General features: G+C 37.3%; 1 protein-coding gene across 3 annotated transcripts; it reads right to left on the reverse strand.

Moving 5' to 3' along the window:
• Positions 1-1,201: 1,201 nt before the first annotated feature.
• LOC114480418 (elongin-C-like) lies at positions 1,202-3,052 on the reverse strand. Of its 3 annotated transcripts, none has more exons than XM_028474552.1 (4): positions 2,953-3,052; positions 2,626-2,653; positions 1,617-1,751; positions 1,202-1,392 (listed from the first exon to the last, which is right to left on the reverse strand). In XM_028474552.1, exons 2-4 carry the CDS (start codon positions 2,630-2,632, stop codon positions 1,202-1,204), a joined length of 333 nt encoding a protein of 110 aa, XP_028330353.1. In that variant the 5' UTR covers positions 2,633-2,653; positions 2,953-3,052. The 3 variants fall into 3 exon arrangements, with proteins under 3 accessions (XP_028330353.1, XP_028330354.1, XP_028330355.1); XM_028474553.1 differs by lacking the exon at positions 2,953-3,052 and adding an exon at positions 2,788-2,882; XM_028474554.1 differs by lacking the exon at positions 2,626-2,653 and having other exon boundaries at positions 2,953-3,000.
• Between the last annotated feature and the right edge of the window lie 10,256 nt (positions 3,053-13,308).

Consider the following 13,308-nt stretch of genomic DNA (forward strand, 5'->3'; position numbering starts at 1 on the left):
GGCTTCACAGGAGGTCTATGGAGCAGTGGGCTGGATCTGTCTGTTCTGGACGCTGGAATAATGGATGATGATTGGATGATCTGTCTCAAGCTAATTAAATTTTGATTGACAGCGAAATGAGCCAATCAGAGAGTATGACGTTGTAAGCACACAGGCGGGTTTTTCAAATATTTCAGTCCGTTGCTCTGTTTTGACACGGAGACTTTGCTGATCCTCTCATAGCGAATGAACTTCTGACAAACCTAGTGTCTGTTTTTGGTGTTTGTGGAGACTGTTACTGCTTGTGTTGTGAGACTTTTGACCAAACACTCACACTCCAGCGCGCAGCAGCTACGCGCGTGCGTGCGTGTGCGCGCGCGTGCGTGTGTGATAATCTACAAATAGTTGTTGACAACAAAATGTGAATTCTACTAGAATTCACATTTAAATAAACAGATACATTTTCTGAAGTAGGCAGAAAATGAGCTTCCCCTGCATGAAAGACCAGCAGCCGCCACTGATATATATATATATTTAAGTAACGAGCCTTTTTGGGAAATGTAAAGAGTAGAAAGTACCAACATTTATGTTGAAAATGTAACAAAGTAAACAAAGACACTTCTAAAAGTACAAAGTAACTGAAAAACCTACTTAAGTAAGTAACAAAGTATTTGTACTGTGTTACTTGCCATTCTGCTCAGTAGCTGTTTTGCTAATAGTGACCAAGCGCTAAAGCTGAGCCGTCTGATGAGATGTTGTTTGTTGTGTAATTATACTTCTGTAATAATACACGGAAAAAAGGTATGATAATGGTTGGTTTATAATCATCCCAAATGAGATGTGTTAAATGACAAATATTGGCGTCAACGCCATGTAAAGCTACATACATAGAATGTGTTCTGTAATGAAACCCCTCCCTGAGGAGCAGTGGGCAGCCATGGTGTAGCACCCAGTCAGGATCAATAAGTATTAGGGACTGATCAACATCCCACAATGATAGACCAGGTGAGCCTGTTTCCTCAACCACTAGACCTCCACTGCCTAGCACGCTCAGAGGCACACGCACATGGGTTTATCATAATGTCAGTGTTATGTTATGTTATGATATACAAAGCTCACTAAACAATAAACAATACTGGGATCATGATAACGAGGCAATATTTTTTGGAAAGGGAAAAAAGACACTTTGATAAATGATTATTTGATGTTTTTCTTTTCAACTTTAACAATCCAAAAAGTTTGCAGCAATGATCAGTTCCATGCTGATCTCTGGAGAGACGGGGAAGTCGGGTACCTCTGTGGAGCTGTTGGTGTGCTGGGCCTTGTAGGTGAAATACTCACAGACCTTCAACAGGACTTGAGAGGGAATCTCCCTGAACTTTATCTCGTTGGTTTCATTCTCAGCAATTTGTCCTGCATATGAAGTCACAGAAGGTCAAACATCCCAAATGATATCCAGACCCATTGTTACTTATAATCTGTGTGTGCTTTGCAATAAAATACAACACCTGTGACTCTGGACAGATTGAACATTAGTAGATACAACATTGTCTAATGTTTACACTCATTAATAAAAAGATTCCTTAGAAAAAGTCTTCAAGACATCAGAAAAGCTCTCTTTAGTGCTGTTTCCTTACCTGGCCCACTCAACATGGCTTTGATTGTCCCTGATACCAGGGCGTGTTCTCTTTTCACAATGAATTCATGGTCATCTGAGGAAATCAGCTTCACATACATAGAATCTGGTCCTTCACAAGCTCTCTCTTCACCGTCTGACAGTGAGGACAAATACACGCCGTTAAATCAAGTAGTTATAACATCACCTGCAACATGATCAACTGTTCAAAGAAGATAAAATGTATAAAAGACTTTTAGTAGGAGGATGGTGTCAGCATTAAATGGCTGCATGTGTTTTATTATCTGCTACTTCTGCTTAGGAATAGTTTCATTACGTCCTGCATATCAGATTAAAAAACCACATGTTGGATGTAGTGATTCCATGTGATGTTGACTCTGTTAAGGTTTAGTCTGTAATCCTGGTCAGAAACACTTTGTTATTCTGGGTGAAATGTTCCTTTCATTCTGAGATACATTATGGAGTGGATTTATTAAAGAATAGCAGCTGTAAAGTAAAACCATGTGTAAACGTCACTACGTACGCTGATAAACGGTGCAAACCTTAGGCAATCAGGAATGCAAACATGAAACATAGCGTGCACAATGCATTTAGCATGTTTTTTTCCTCTTATTAATATGCAATGTGGGCGGATCAGCTGTGGGCCGCAAAATATTGGAGGAGGAAATGCAAATCCATAATTCAGAGTGAGAATTCACATTTATCAAACCTGGAGCTGTTTGCCTGTTATTATGCATACATTTAGTACCTCCCAAAGGCTCCAGTTAACATTTCTGGTATCAAAAATAATTGATAAAACAATAACTGAAATAAAACTATAGTCTACATTACAAGTAAGTACATAATTATCATAGAATGGTCATTCATATATCATGGCAGCTTGTGTTAGAAAAAAGATGAAGCACACTTTATTAGGCTCAATATAATATTCATAATACTGTGGCTGATCAGTTTCATCTAAATATCAATGTACAAGGTGAAAAATGTTATTAGATTATTGACACACTCACCCATCATGTACTCAAGTTCCTTAAAGTTCTGGAAGAAAACAGGGAAACAAAATTGAATATCAATATGTAAATTTAAAATGTAATCAGAATACTATATTATAAGTTAATGTTATGTCAGAAATGATCAATAATTACGAGTACAGATTAATGAAAGCAGTTTACCTTTCACATTTTAATAAAATAAAATAAAAATCACTTTTCAATGAAAACCCCTCAAAACAAAAAAGATTAACTTTAAGGATATTTTCTAATAAAAGATAATACACATTAAAATATATTAGATAAAATGAGTCATTAAAGTTGACATTATTATTATTAGAAACTCACTTTGGTCTTAAACGTTGCTCACTGGTGACATCTGCTGGTTAATCGATATTATTAAAGCTTTAGTCTGACGGTGCACGAGGAGATTCTGCAGCTTTCATTTTAGCCTGAGTTGCCCTGACAACCTGTCAACATTGAGCTTCCATTTTAGCCTGAGTTGCCATGACAACCTGTCAACATTGAGCTTCCATTTTTGCCTGAGTTGCCAGGACAACCTGTCAACGCTGATCTGATCGAAGCTGTCTTTTGTGATTAAATGTGTGTCATATTATCATAGGAAGATTAGATATATTAATTTAAATAATGCTAGAAATTGGGGAACTGTAAATGAAATGTTAGGAAGAAATACAAAAAATATGAAAAAAATGTTTATGGAATCAAATCCTTTTTAACAATTTACAGATCGGAATTAATCTGATGTTGATTATATAGAAACTAAAAGCCAGAATTACAGACTACACTTTAGATGTTATTTGTGGTGTTTAGTCATACGAGTTTTTTATTAACTTTTCAACTTTTTAAACTATTCAACTTTTTAATTACTAGTACAGTGCCCGTCACAAGTATGTATTCATGTAGGAGCATAAGTAGAGTTTTCAATTATGGCCAAATGAGTATGTGTTTGAAGGTTGGATGTACCCTAAACATATGTGAGAACCGGACCTCTCGTCGGTTCCCTTCCGGGCCCCCAGGGGTCTGAGGTGTGGGCCTTCAGAGATGAACTTGTAATATAAAACTTAAATAATATAAAATATTGGATCTAATCTTTGACCACTCTTACTAATACTACCATGATATATATATATGTCATGAAAACCAGCTGATTAATTGTAGCCTATTGAAGTGTTTGAGGGGAACATATACATGATTGTGATTTACGTCTCAGGAAGTGTAAAGATCCAGCCTTGCTGAAAGAAATGACAGCCGATGCCTTCAGTAGAGAGAGAACATCAGACCGTCACAACGTGCAAAGAGTTTGAGGAATGACTGATCATCTGATTCAGGATACAAATGCAGTACAGAATTGCTGCAATGTGGACACAGCTCTTTTTTTTACCTTTTAGGGACATCTCTAGCGTGTCTCCACATCACCACTCTCATCCTGATATGAGTTCATAAAGGTGTGTGTTTGAATAAACATGTAATGTAAGTAAACACTGCGAGCCATAATACATTAATCTTAGTCTGATCATATTTCAGGAGGGATTTGGTGTCTCATATTGTTTGTTAGGACGTGGGGACCTCTGCTGGTCATTTAGGATTATGTTTTTCAAACACGACAGGCCTGCTCAGCAATTTCATGTTGAAATTAAAAAAATACCAAAACTTGATCTTTATGTAGCTTTTGTAAAGCTTTTAATGATGTATCACTCTCTGTGATAGATCATGTGGCTGCTTTATATTCTCTCTCCCCGTATGCTTTTATTCTGACACCATCACTTCCGCATGTCGGCTGAAAAAAAAAGCCAGACCACGTGACCTCGGTCACATGACTTCGTTTTTCGTTTCAGCGTTCAGAACGGAAAAAGGAAACAGCTGATTTTCTATTTTCAATTCTAAACGGGGAAAGGAGAATGGAAAAGGGAAACTGCAGTTTTTCAATGTTCAATTGTAAAAGGGAAAAGGAGAAAAGGACACGGGAAAATCGAAAAACGGGCCAATTTGGATTTGTTTTATGGTTTTTTGATTAAAACAGTAAAACGTTTTTTTTGTTTTTTGTTTGAAAAGGAGAGGAAGAAAAACGGTTATTTGATTTTGGTTTACAGATGAATTTGGGATTATCCAATGATACCCAGACCATAATTTTTATGTCTGTGTTAATAAGTGAGATGGGACGGTAACTTGAGTGTCACATGGGGTTTTTGTCTGGTTTAAGTAATAATTTAATGTTTGCTGTATTCATGTGGCCTCCTACGTAACCTTTATTTTTATTCAGCAGGGAACCCATCTGGACCTGGTGCTTTGCCTGTTGACATGCTATCCAAAGCATTTTGTAGTTCTTGTAAGGTTAATGGTGAGTCTAAGGTGGTTTTCTGCTCTATGGTGAGATGTGGTAGGTTTAAGTTATTGAGGAAGGTTTTCATATCTTCAGGGTCAGGGTTTAAGTTTGATGAGTATAGGTTTTGATAATAATCATGAAAAACCTTATTAATGTCCTGAGGTAAGTTTAAAGTTTGACCTGAATTGTCAGAAATTGCTGCTATAAAGGAATTTTCTTTGTTGTGTTTGAGCTGATTTGCTAAATATTTGCCTGATTTATTGTTGTAATCAAAGTTTTTGTATCGCAATTGTTGCAGAATAAATTTAATTTTTTTTTAGATAAGATGATATCCAAATTAAGTTTTGTATTTTGGAGTTTTTTGAATAAAAGTTCAGACGGGTTAGCTGCGTATTATTCCGTAAGTTTCTTAATTTTTTCTTCAATCGTTTTTCTGCTATCTGTTCCTGTTTTTTCTTATAAGAAGAGTATGATATAATCTTCCCTCTGATGACAGTCTTGCCGGTTTCCCAGAGTAAGGACGGTGACACTTCCAGAGAATCGTTTGTTAATAGAAAGTCCTCCCATTCTTTTCTTATCATTTTACCAAATTCACTGTCATTAAGTAATGAAGTATTAAAGCGCCACAGAGAGGATCATTTCTGATTAGAGTCACACTTCAGGGTGAGGGATATCGGGGCATGATCGCTAATAATTATAGGATGTATTTTAGAGGAAATCTTATGTGCGATGGAATTATTTGAGAGAAAAAAGTCAATTCAGGAGAAGGATTTATGCACAGGGGAGAAGAAGGTGTATTCTTTTTTAGTTGGATTGTTCAGTCTCCATACGTCTCCTATGCCAAGATCATCCATGTAATTCATTAATACTTTAGCAGATCGAGACGGTTTTGTATTAGGGCACTTACTGGATCTGTCTAATGATGTGTTGAGTGTCAGATTGAAGTCACCTCCTATGATTAATGATGAGTCTGCAGAAAGGTCCGATAGCTCCGAAAAAACTCTGTGGAAGAATTCAGGGACGTTGTTATTGGGGGCATAGAGGTTTAGAATTGTGAAACATTTATTATAGATTACCACTTTGATTTTTTAGTTTCAATTTTATTTTGTGGATGTTTTTACCTCATCGACTAGATCATATTTTCACTTGCGTTTCTTTATTTGCTTGTTTATCTGTTAGCAAGATTATATTAAAAGTATTTAGTACATTAACCAAAGATAAACCTTAAACCATTGAAGATTACATCTGGATCAATGAACTGAATCTGAATTAGTGTTGATTAAAAAAAAAAAAAAAATCTATCTTTCATCATTGTCGAAATTTCAAAAATTCATAACGAATTTTATTTGAACGATTACTGTTGAATTTGACTCTTGTCACGATGGGGTTTTATTTTGGAGGGCAGGCAGGAGATCTTGGCCTCTCTCTCAGCAGCCTTCTCCTGCTGATTGGTCTCCAGCTACAACTAATTACCTGCTGTGTGTGTGTGCGTGTGCGTTTATAACAAAAATAGTAAATCAAAACAAAAAACTAAACAGTTATACAAACAGTACACAAAACGACAACAGAAATGCACAAAAATATACAAAAAGGCTCCAATGACTCCAAAAAAAAATTACAGAAAAATACACCAAATGACAACAAAAATATGAAAATGACTCAAAATACACAAAACTTAATATTTGTACAAAAATATACAAAATGACTCCAGAATCACACGACAATGGCAACAAAAAACAAGAATTATACAAAAAAAACACCCGAAAAGACAACAGAAAGACACAAAAATACACTTATAGACTCCAATAAACATTACAGAAAAATACACCAAACAAAACATATATATAAATGAGTAAAAAAGAAAAACAACAAACACAACAACAAACACATTTATCTTGCACATGTCCCATAGAAATAAACCAGGGAAATTGCACACGCTATTTTACTTTGCACCCGCACATAAAGCCCTTTATAACACTACAGAGTACAGAGTATGTACACCTCTTTGTACATCCAACCTTCAAACACATACTCAGTACCTCGGCAGTGACTCTATCGTTGGTTCCCTGTTCTCCAGGTACCAGGGTTGGGGCCAATTGTAATTGTAATTGCTTAATTGATGATTATTTACAAATATGGCATAATTATAATTGTAATTGTAATTTTAAAAATCTGTTGCCATGTCGTAATCATAAGTCATTTTTTTATTGAGTTTAGATACTTGACTTTGTAATTGTAATTGCCATAAAAATTCTATGAAAATTGTCAATTATAATTAACACATGGATCCATGTTAGAGTTCTATGTTCAGTTCTACACATATGTAGTTAACAGTTATTAAAACATGTTTCATTTCAAGCTTTGTCACATTTTATCATTTGAACAAAAATGAAACTGAGTGGTATACTGATACAAAAAAGGCTCAGACGCACACACCAAAAATATTAAAAAACCTTTATTTTCATTGATTAGGAAGCCTAACAAGGTAACCAATAGATAGGAAATAAATTACATGAAAGATATTTGTTTTTAGTGTATTTTACAGCTGATTTAGGACCAGTTATCATAAGAGATGCTAACAGAAAGCTAACACAAGGGGAAGGTTAACTTCATTTAGGTTATTTATTACAGTGTCAGTGATTAATTGTATATGAACTTTAGTAATTAAATATTAGGGATGTAACGATTCACTCAACTCCCGATACGATTTGATTCACGATACTGGGTTCACAATACGATTCTCTCACGATTTATTTTACAAAATGGGACTGTAGACACATTTTTTTTTTTAGAAAATACGGTACTATTTTCCTTTTATTTTTCCTTGTCAAAAGAATTCCTTGATAAACTATTCAAAACAATGCAATTTAACTAAAAATAAATCTTGAATGAAATAAATAAAGGAATAATACAAATGAAAATGAAGCCTATTAATTTAAATTCTGGTTCTATAATAAACAATGCAAAACTGCATAATAGTTCTTTTTTTTTTAAAGTGCAACTGAAAATGTATTTTGTGCCTTAACAATTGGACTAAAAAAAAAAAAAACATGATTGCACTGATTTACGTCATATTTGTTTGGACCAGCAGAGGGCGCTGGTAACACAGTGGTCGGTTGGCATGCAGATATCTTGCAGTGAAGAAGAGAAGCTATGCTGGCAGACAGAGCTAATAAAAAAATGTGACTTTAACAGATATTCAAGTAATATTACAGATATTCTTTCGGTGCTAAAGGGGTAAAGAATCATTTATTAACATATTTAAGAGTAGAAGGCAGCCAGAAAGAAAGTATTAGCAGACTCCGCCCGCCGCCTACACTTGTGGATAGCGCCCTCTGCTGGTTAAAAAGTACTGCGATTCAATTTTCAGAAAATCGATATCAACCGTGATACCTATGAATCGATTTTTAACTGCCTTACAATTAATCGTTACATCCCTATTCAATATGTAATTGTAACTGACTTTAAGGTTTAAAAAAATTGTAATTGAAATGTAATTTCAAAAAATTCTGGTCATTGTAATTATAATTGAATTGTTAATTGAATATGGGTAATTGAAAATGTAATTATAACTGAAAAATGTAATTGACTCCAACCCAGGTACCCTCACATCCAGATGCAGCCCATCCCTCTGGTGGAGGTGGACTACAAAACCAACCCCAAAGCCAAACCACCTCATTCCCACGTCTCTCTCATCTACATGGCCATGCAGGCCAGCGAACAGCCCCAAAGTCACTTTGTCCACCATCTATAAGTGGATCAAAGAAAACTTCTTTCACAGTTGGGGTCAATTATAATTGTAATTGTGTAATTGATATTTATCCTTCAACTCTCACATAAAACAAACTTCAAGAACTGCCTTCTTTCATCTCCGTAACATTGCTAAAATCAGATCTATCCTGTCTCAGGGCGATGCCGAAAAGCTAGTCCATGCTTTTGTTACCTCTAGACTGGATTATTGTAATTCTCTTTTAGCAGGCTGCCCAATCAAGTCGCTTAAGACACTTCAGCTGGTTCAAAATGCTGCAGCACATGTACTGACTAAAACTAGGAGAAGAGATCACATTACTCCTGTATTAGCCTCTCTGCATTGGCTTCCCATAAAATATAGAATAGAATTCAAGATTCTTCTTCTCACTTATAAAGCCATAAATGGACAGGCACCAGTCTATCTCAAGGAGCTTGTAGTGCCATACAATCGCCCCAGAACACTACGCTCTCAAAATGCTGGACTACTCGTTGTTCCATTTGTCTCTAGAAGTAGTATAGGAGGAAGAGCTTTCAGTTATCAGGCCCCACTTCTCTGGAACCATCTACCAACCACGGTTCGGGGGGCAGACACCCTCTCTACCTTTAAGGTTAGGCTCAAAACATTCCTCTTTGGTAAAGCTTTTAGTTAGGAACCAGCTCATAGCTCATAGTAAAGATGCAATAGGCATAGACTGCCGGTGGGGGGTCTGGCATGCTCGGTTGGAGAGAGGTTGGACAGGGCGTTAAGAGAGAGGTCATTTAGGTTAGAGAGGGACCGGAGAGGGTCCCATTCCTCTCTCAAACACTCCCTCTATGTCTGCTTCTTCACTTGTGTGTTTGGTCCTGTACTCCTTCTGGCTTTTGTCTTGCAGGTCCGTGGGATCCTCAGTGTGGAGTTACAGAGTCTCAACAACTCTGTCTCCACCCTTTCATCTGCACACACCCAACACAGCATAACGTGGATGGCTGTTCATCATAGGAATGGGATCCACACAAGGTTCCTGCTGCTTAACAGAAGGTTTTCCTTGCCGCCATGATGAATTCATGTTGGGTGTGGGATACATATGTATGTGTATATACGTATATATGCATATGTGTGTATCCATAAAATGAAGAGTCCGTCCTTAAGACTGCCCTACTGTAAAGTGTCTTGAGATACCATTGGTTATGATTTGGCGCTATACAAATAAAAGATTGATTGATTGATTGATAGCTGAGACACCCCCCCCCCCCCCCCCCCCCCCACCCACACACACAGATATCAAAGAACGCAGAACCTGTCATGGCATCCACCAATCAGGAGCCAGCAGAAGGAATGTCAGTGTGAATTTCACTGACATCATCACACACTCTGCTGATGACATCATCCGGAGCTGGTCACACATCAAAGGACTCAGCAGCACATTGAGTATTCTTTAATGAGGGACACCCTTCTGAGAGAGACACAATAACCCACAAACTCCTTGGACTCAGTGACTTTACTTTATCTCTGTCATTCTGACAACAGTTATATTATTGATCTAATGACAGAAGTGCATCAGTTCAATGTAAAGAGTCTGGAACAAACATGCTTTGAAGCTCTGAAGGATCACCTCTGTCCGGAAAAATGCATTGGGCTGTGGCAGTTTACTAAAGTCTGGTATATTCCCATTTTGTTTCAACTGAAGTATGAGGCCTTTCACTTTATCTGTGAGAATTTTGAGGAAGTTTCACTCTGTGAAGAGTTTTATCAACTTGCGGAGCAGGAGCTGGCTGATATCCTGGGTCAGGATGACCTTACTGTGACCCAGGAGATCACAGTTTATCAAAATGTTTTAAGGTGGATAAACCACATGCCTGAGGAACGACAGGAAGCCATTGCTACTCTGTTACCAAATGTACGACTGGGGCTGATGGACAAAAGTTACATCACAGAAAATGTGCTTAACAATGATGTGGTAAAAACAAACCCTGAGTCCCACCTCTTGGTCTCTGATACCCTTAAAGTCATGTCTCAACCTTCGTTACTCTGCTCTGAGTCTGGGATCAACAACACCTTGTTTTGCCGTCGTTTGCCAAACGCCGTCTTACTGATGTTTATATTCTATTCTAAGATCATAAAGGCCTTTGACTACATAACTAACAGCTGGATCACAGTTCACACTCATCCTAGTCTGGAGAATCCCATGACTCACTTATTCCTCTACAGCACTGTCTTCCTTGGTAGATGCTTCTACATTGTGGGTGGTGGTTTAAGATGGACCAACCCCTCTAACAGAGTGTGGAGGTATAACCTAGTCACACACACTTGGCAGGAGATGTCACCAATGCAGGAGTCACGGGCCTTAATGAGTGTTACTGAGCTAAAGGGATGCATCTACGCTATGGGAGGCTGCAGGGATGATGATGTTATCGCACACAGAACTGCTGAACGCTACCAGCCCAACATCAACCAGTGGACGTTCATTGCATCAATGAATTTCGGAAGGAACTACGCCAGCTGCACCACACTGAACAACAAGATTTACATATGTGGAGGAATGAATAATAGAGTACTGAATACTGCTGAGTATTACAACCCAGACACCAACCAGTGGACACTGATCACTCCCATGGGAACACCTCGGTATAAACTTGGAGTCGTTGCATATATGGGCCACATTTTTTCAGTTGGTGGCAGAGATGGATTCAGAGATCTGAGGTCTGCTGAGGCTTACAACCTAGTGACCAACACCTGGTACGATGTCCCTGAAATGGTCCACAGAAACAGTTACTTTGACATTGCAGTGATGAACAAGCAGATCTTTGTTGTCTCTTGTAGAAGACGAAACAGAATTGTTGAGTGCTATGACTACACTACAAATACTTGGTCTGTGGTATTTTCTGGCATGAACCACAGTGAGTATGATTGGGTGAGATGCTGCGTGATTTCTGGACTTCCCAACATGGCTGAGTACTGTTCACCTCGTGAACCCATCATACCCAGGACACAGGTCTAAAAAAAGTCTAAACTTGATACTGAGATGGAGCAAATGTTATTTTCCATGATCCTAACTGGGAGTGTAACCTGCTCTGACCAGGTCTGTGTGTGTCAATAAAAGTGTTTAAAGACATTAGAAGAACTAATGTGTGAATAAATGGATCAGTTCATGTCCCAGCTCAGATGGGATGGTTTTAATCAGCCTGAGTTGATGATGATCTAGAAAAAAAATACAAAATTTTAGTGGTGACAACATATAGCAAACGTGTAGATGTACTGAATTTAATTATAATTAATGTAGTGGCTAGCACATATTTATTTTATATATCAAGACAAAACAATGCAATTCTGTGACACAACAAACCACTGAAAAAAATAGAACCTAATTTAACATTTAGAATAATGCACTGTAATACAATATAACACTTACAGGTATAGTGTAATTGTCTCGAGGGAACAATAACAACAATGGCGCAAAATCCAAAAGCATTTGTAATATTAATATTCAATTAAGAGAAAACATGTACAGTAATTGTAAAGGGTGTGTTTAATGTTTTTAAATTATTAAGAAAAATGAAAATTGGGTGTTGCAATTTGGCGATGCAGCTCATCCATTGCCTTGGACACAATTCTGTTCAGTTATTACCACTGAGCAGGCTTAATACAGGGCAGACTGCACAGACAGAAACACACAGTACCAAGGACGGAAGTCAAAAAGCTGACATTTCCAGTGTCTTTGAAGCAGGGGTATGCATCAAAGAGTTTCATAGGTCAGTCTTCTTCCTTTGTAATATCTGCATCAATGAAAGCCCGTCTAGCCTTGAACTCAAGGTCCAAAATTTGGGCAAAATCGCCTTGGTTGGGTTTTGTGTTGGGATTCTTGTACATTTTGCTCAATGTTTTGTAGTGACTCACCTGCATCCTCAGACTATAAAATAAGACGGTGAGGCAACGACGTTTCCATGGAAACACTATTACACTAGCATCAGAGAAGATAAATCATAGTTAGTGGCATGTGTATGACTAAAATATAATGCACAATTATATTAGAAAGTCATTACTTACTTCCCCCACTAGGTTTGACAAAACCAGAAAACAGTAATCATAAAGAGTGTAAGGTACACCTATCAGAGGTCAAACTTCACTTCACCTAAAGTCTAAAAAACAATAACAGTTTGAGTAGAGCAGTGTTTTCTTAATGGACTTTCAGATTTTTTTTAGGAATGGTCAATTACCTATTTCATTTGATCATCTCAATGTTTTACTTAGGAAATTATAAAAATGTGTTTGATATTGATCATGTGGGATATGACTGTGTCAGCTGATTTAAGTCAGAAAAAGTGTGTTCAGTAACTTCCAAAACAGTGGAGACGCTTTTCCTGGGGAAAATAATGAAATCATTTGTAAACACATAAGCAAAATAACAGTAAAACACAGGTCATTATCCAACATTGTGTGCATTACAATGTACTCTGGCACATGAGACAGAATTGTTCCCACTTTTAGCACAAACCTCCATTTAAACTGTCCTCGCTGAGGTCATCATTGCTCTCAATAATTATGGTTGAACTGCTTGTGTCACCACTTCTGTCACCATCAGTGTCATTGTCTGTGTTGTTTGAGCAGAAGAAACTCTTCTTTAACACCCATC

This window comes from Gouania willdenowi, chromosome 18 (genome assembly GCF_900634775.1).
Source record: "Gouania willdenowi chromosome 18, fGouWil2.1, whole genome shotgun sequence".
Taxonomy (NCBI): Eukaryota; Metazoa; Chordata; class Actinopteri; order Blenniiformes; family Gobiesocidae; genus Gouania; species Gouania willdenowi.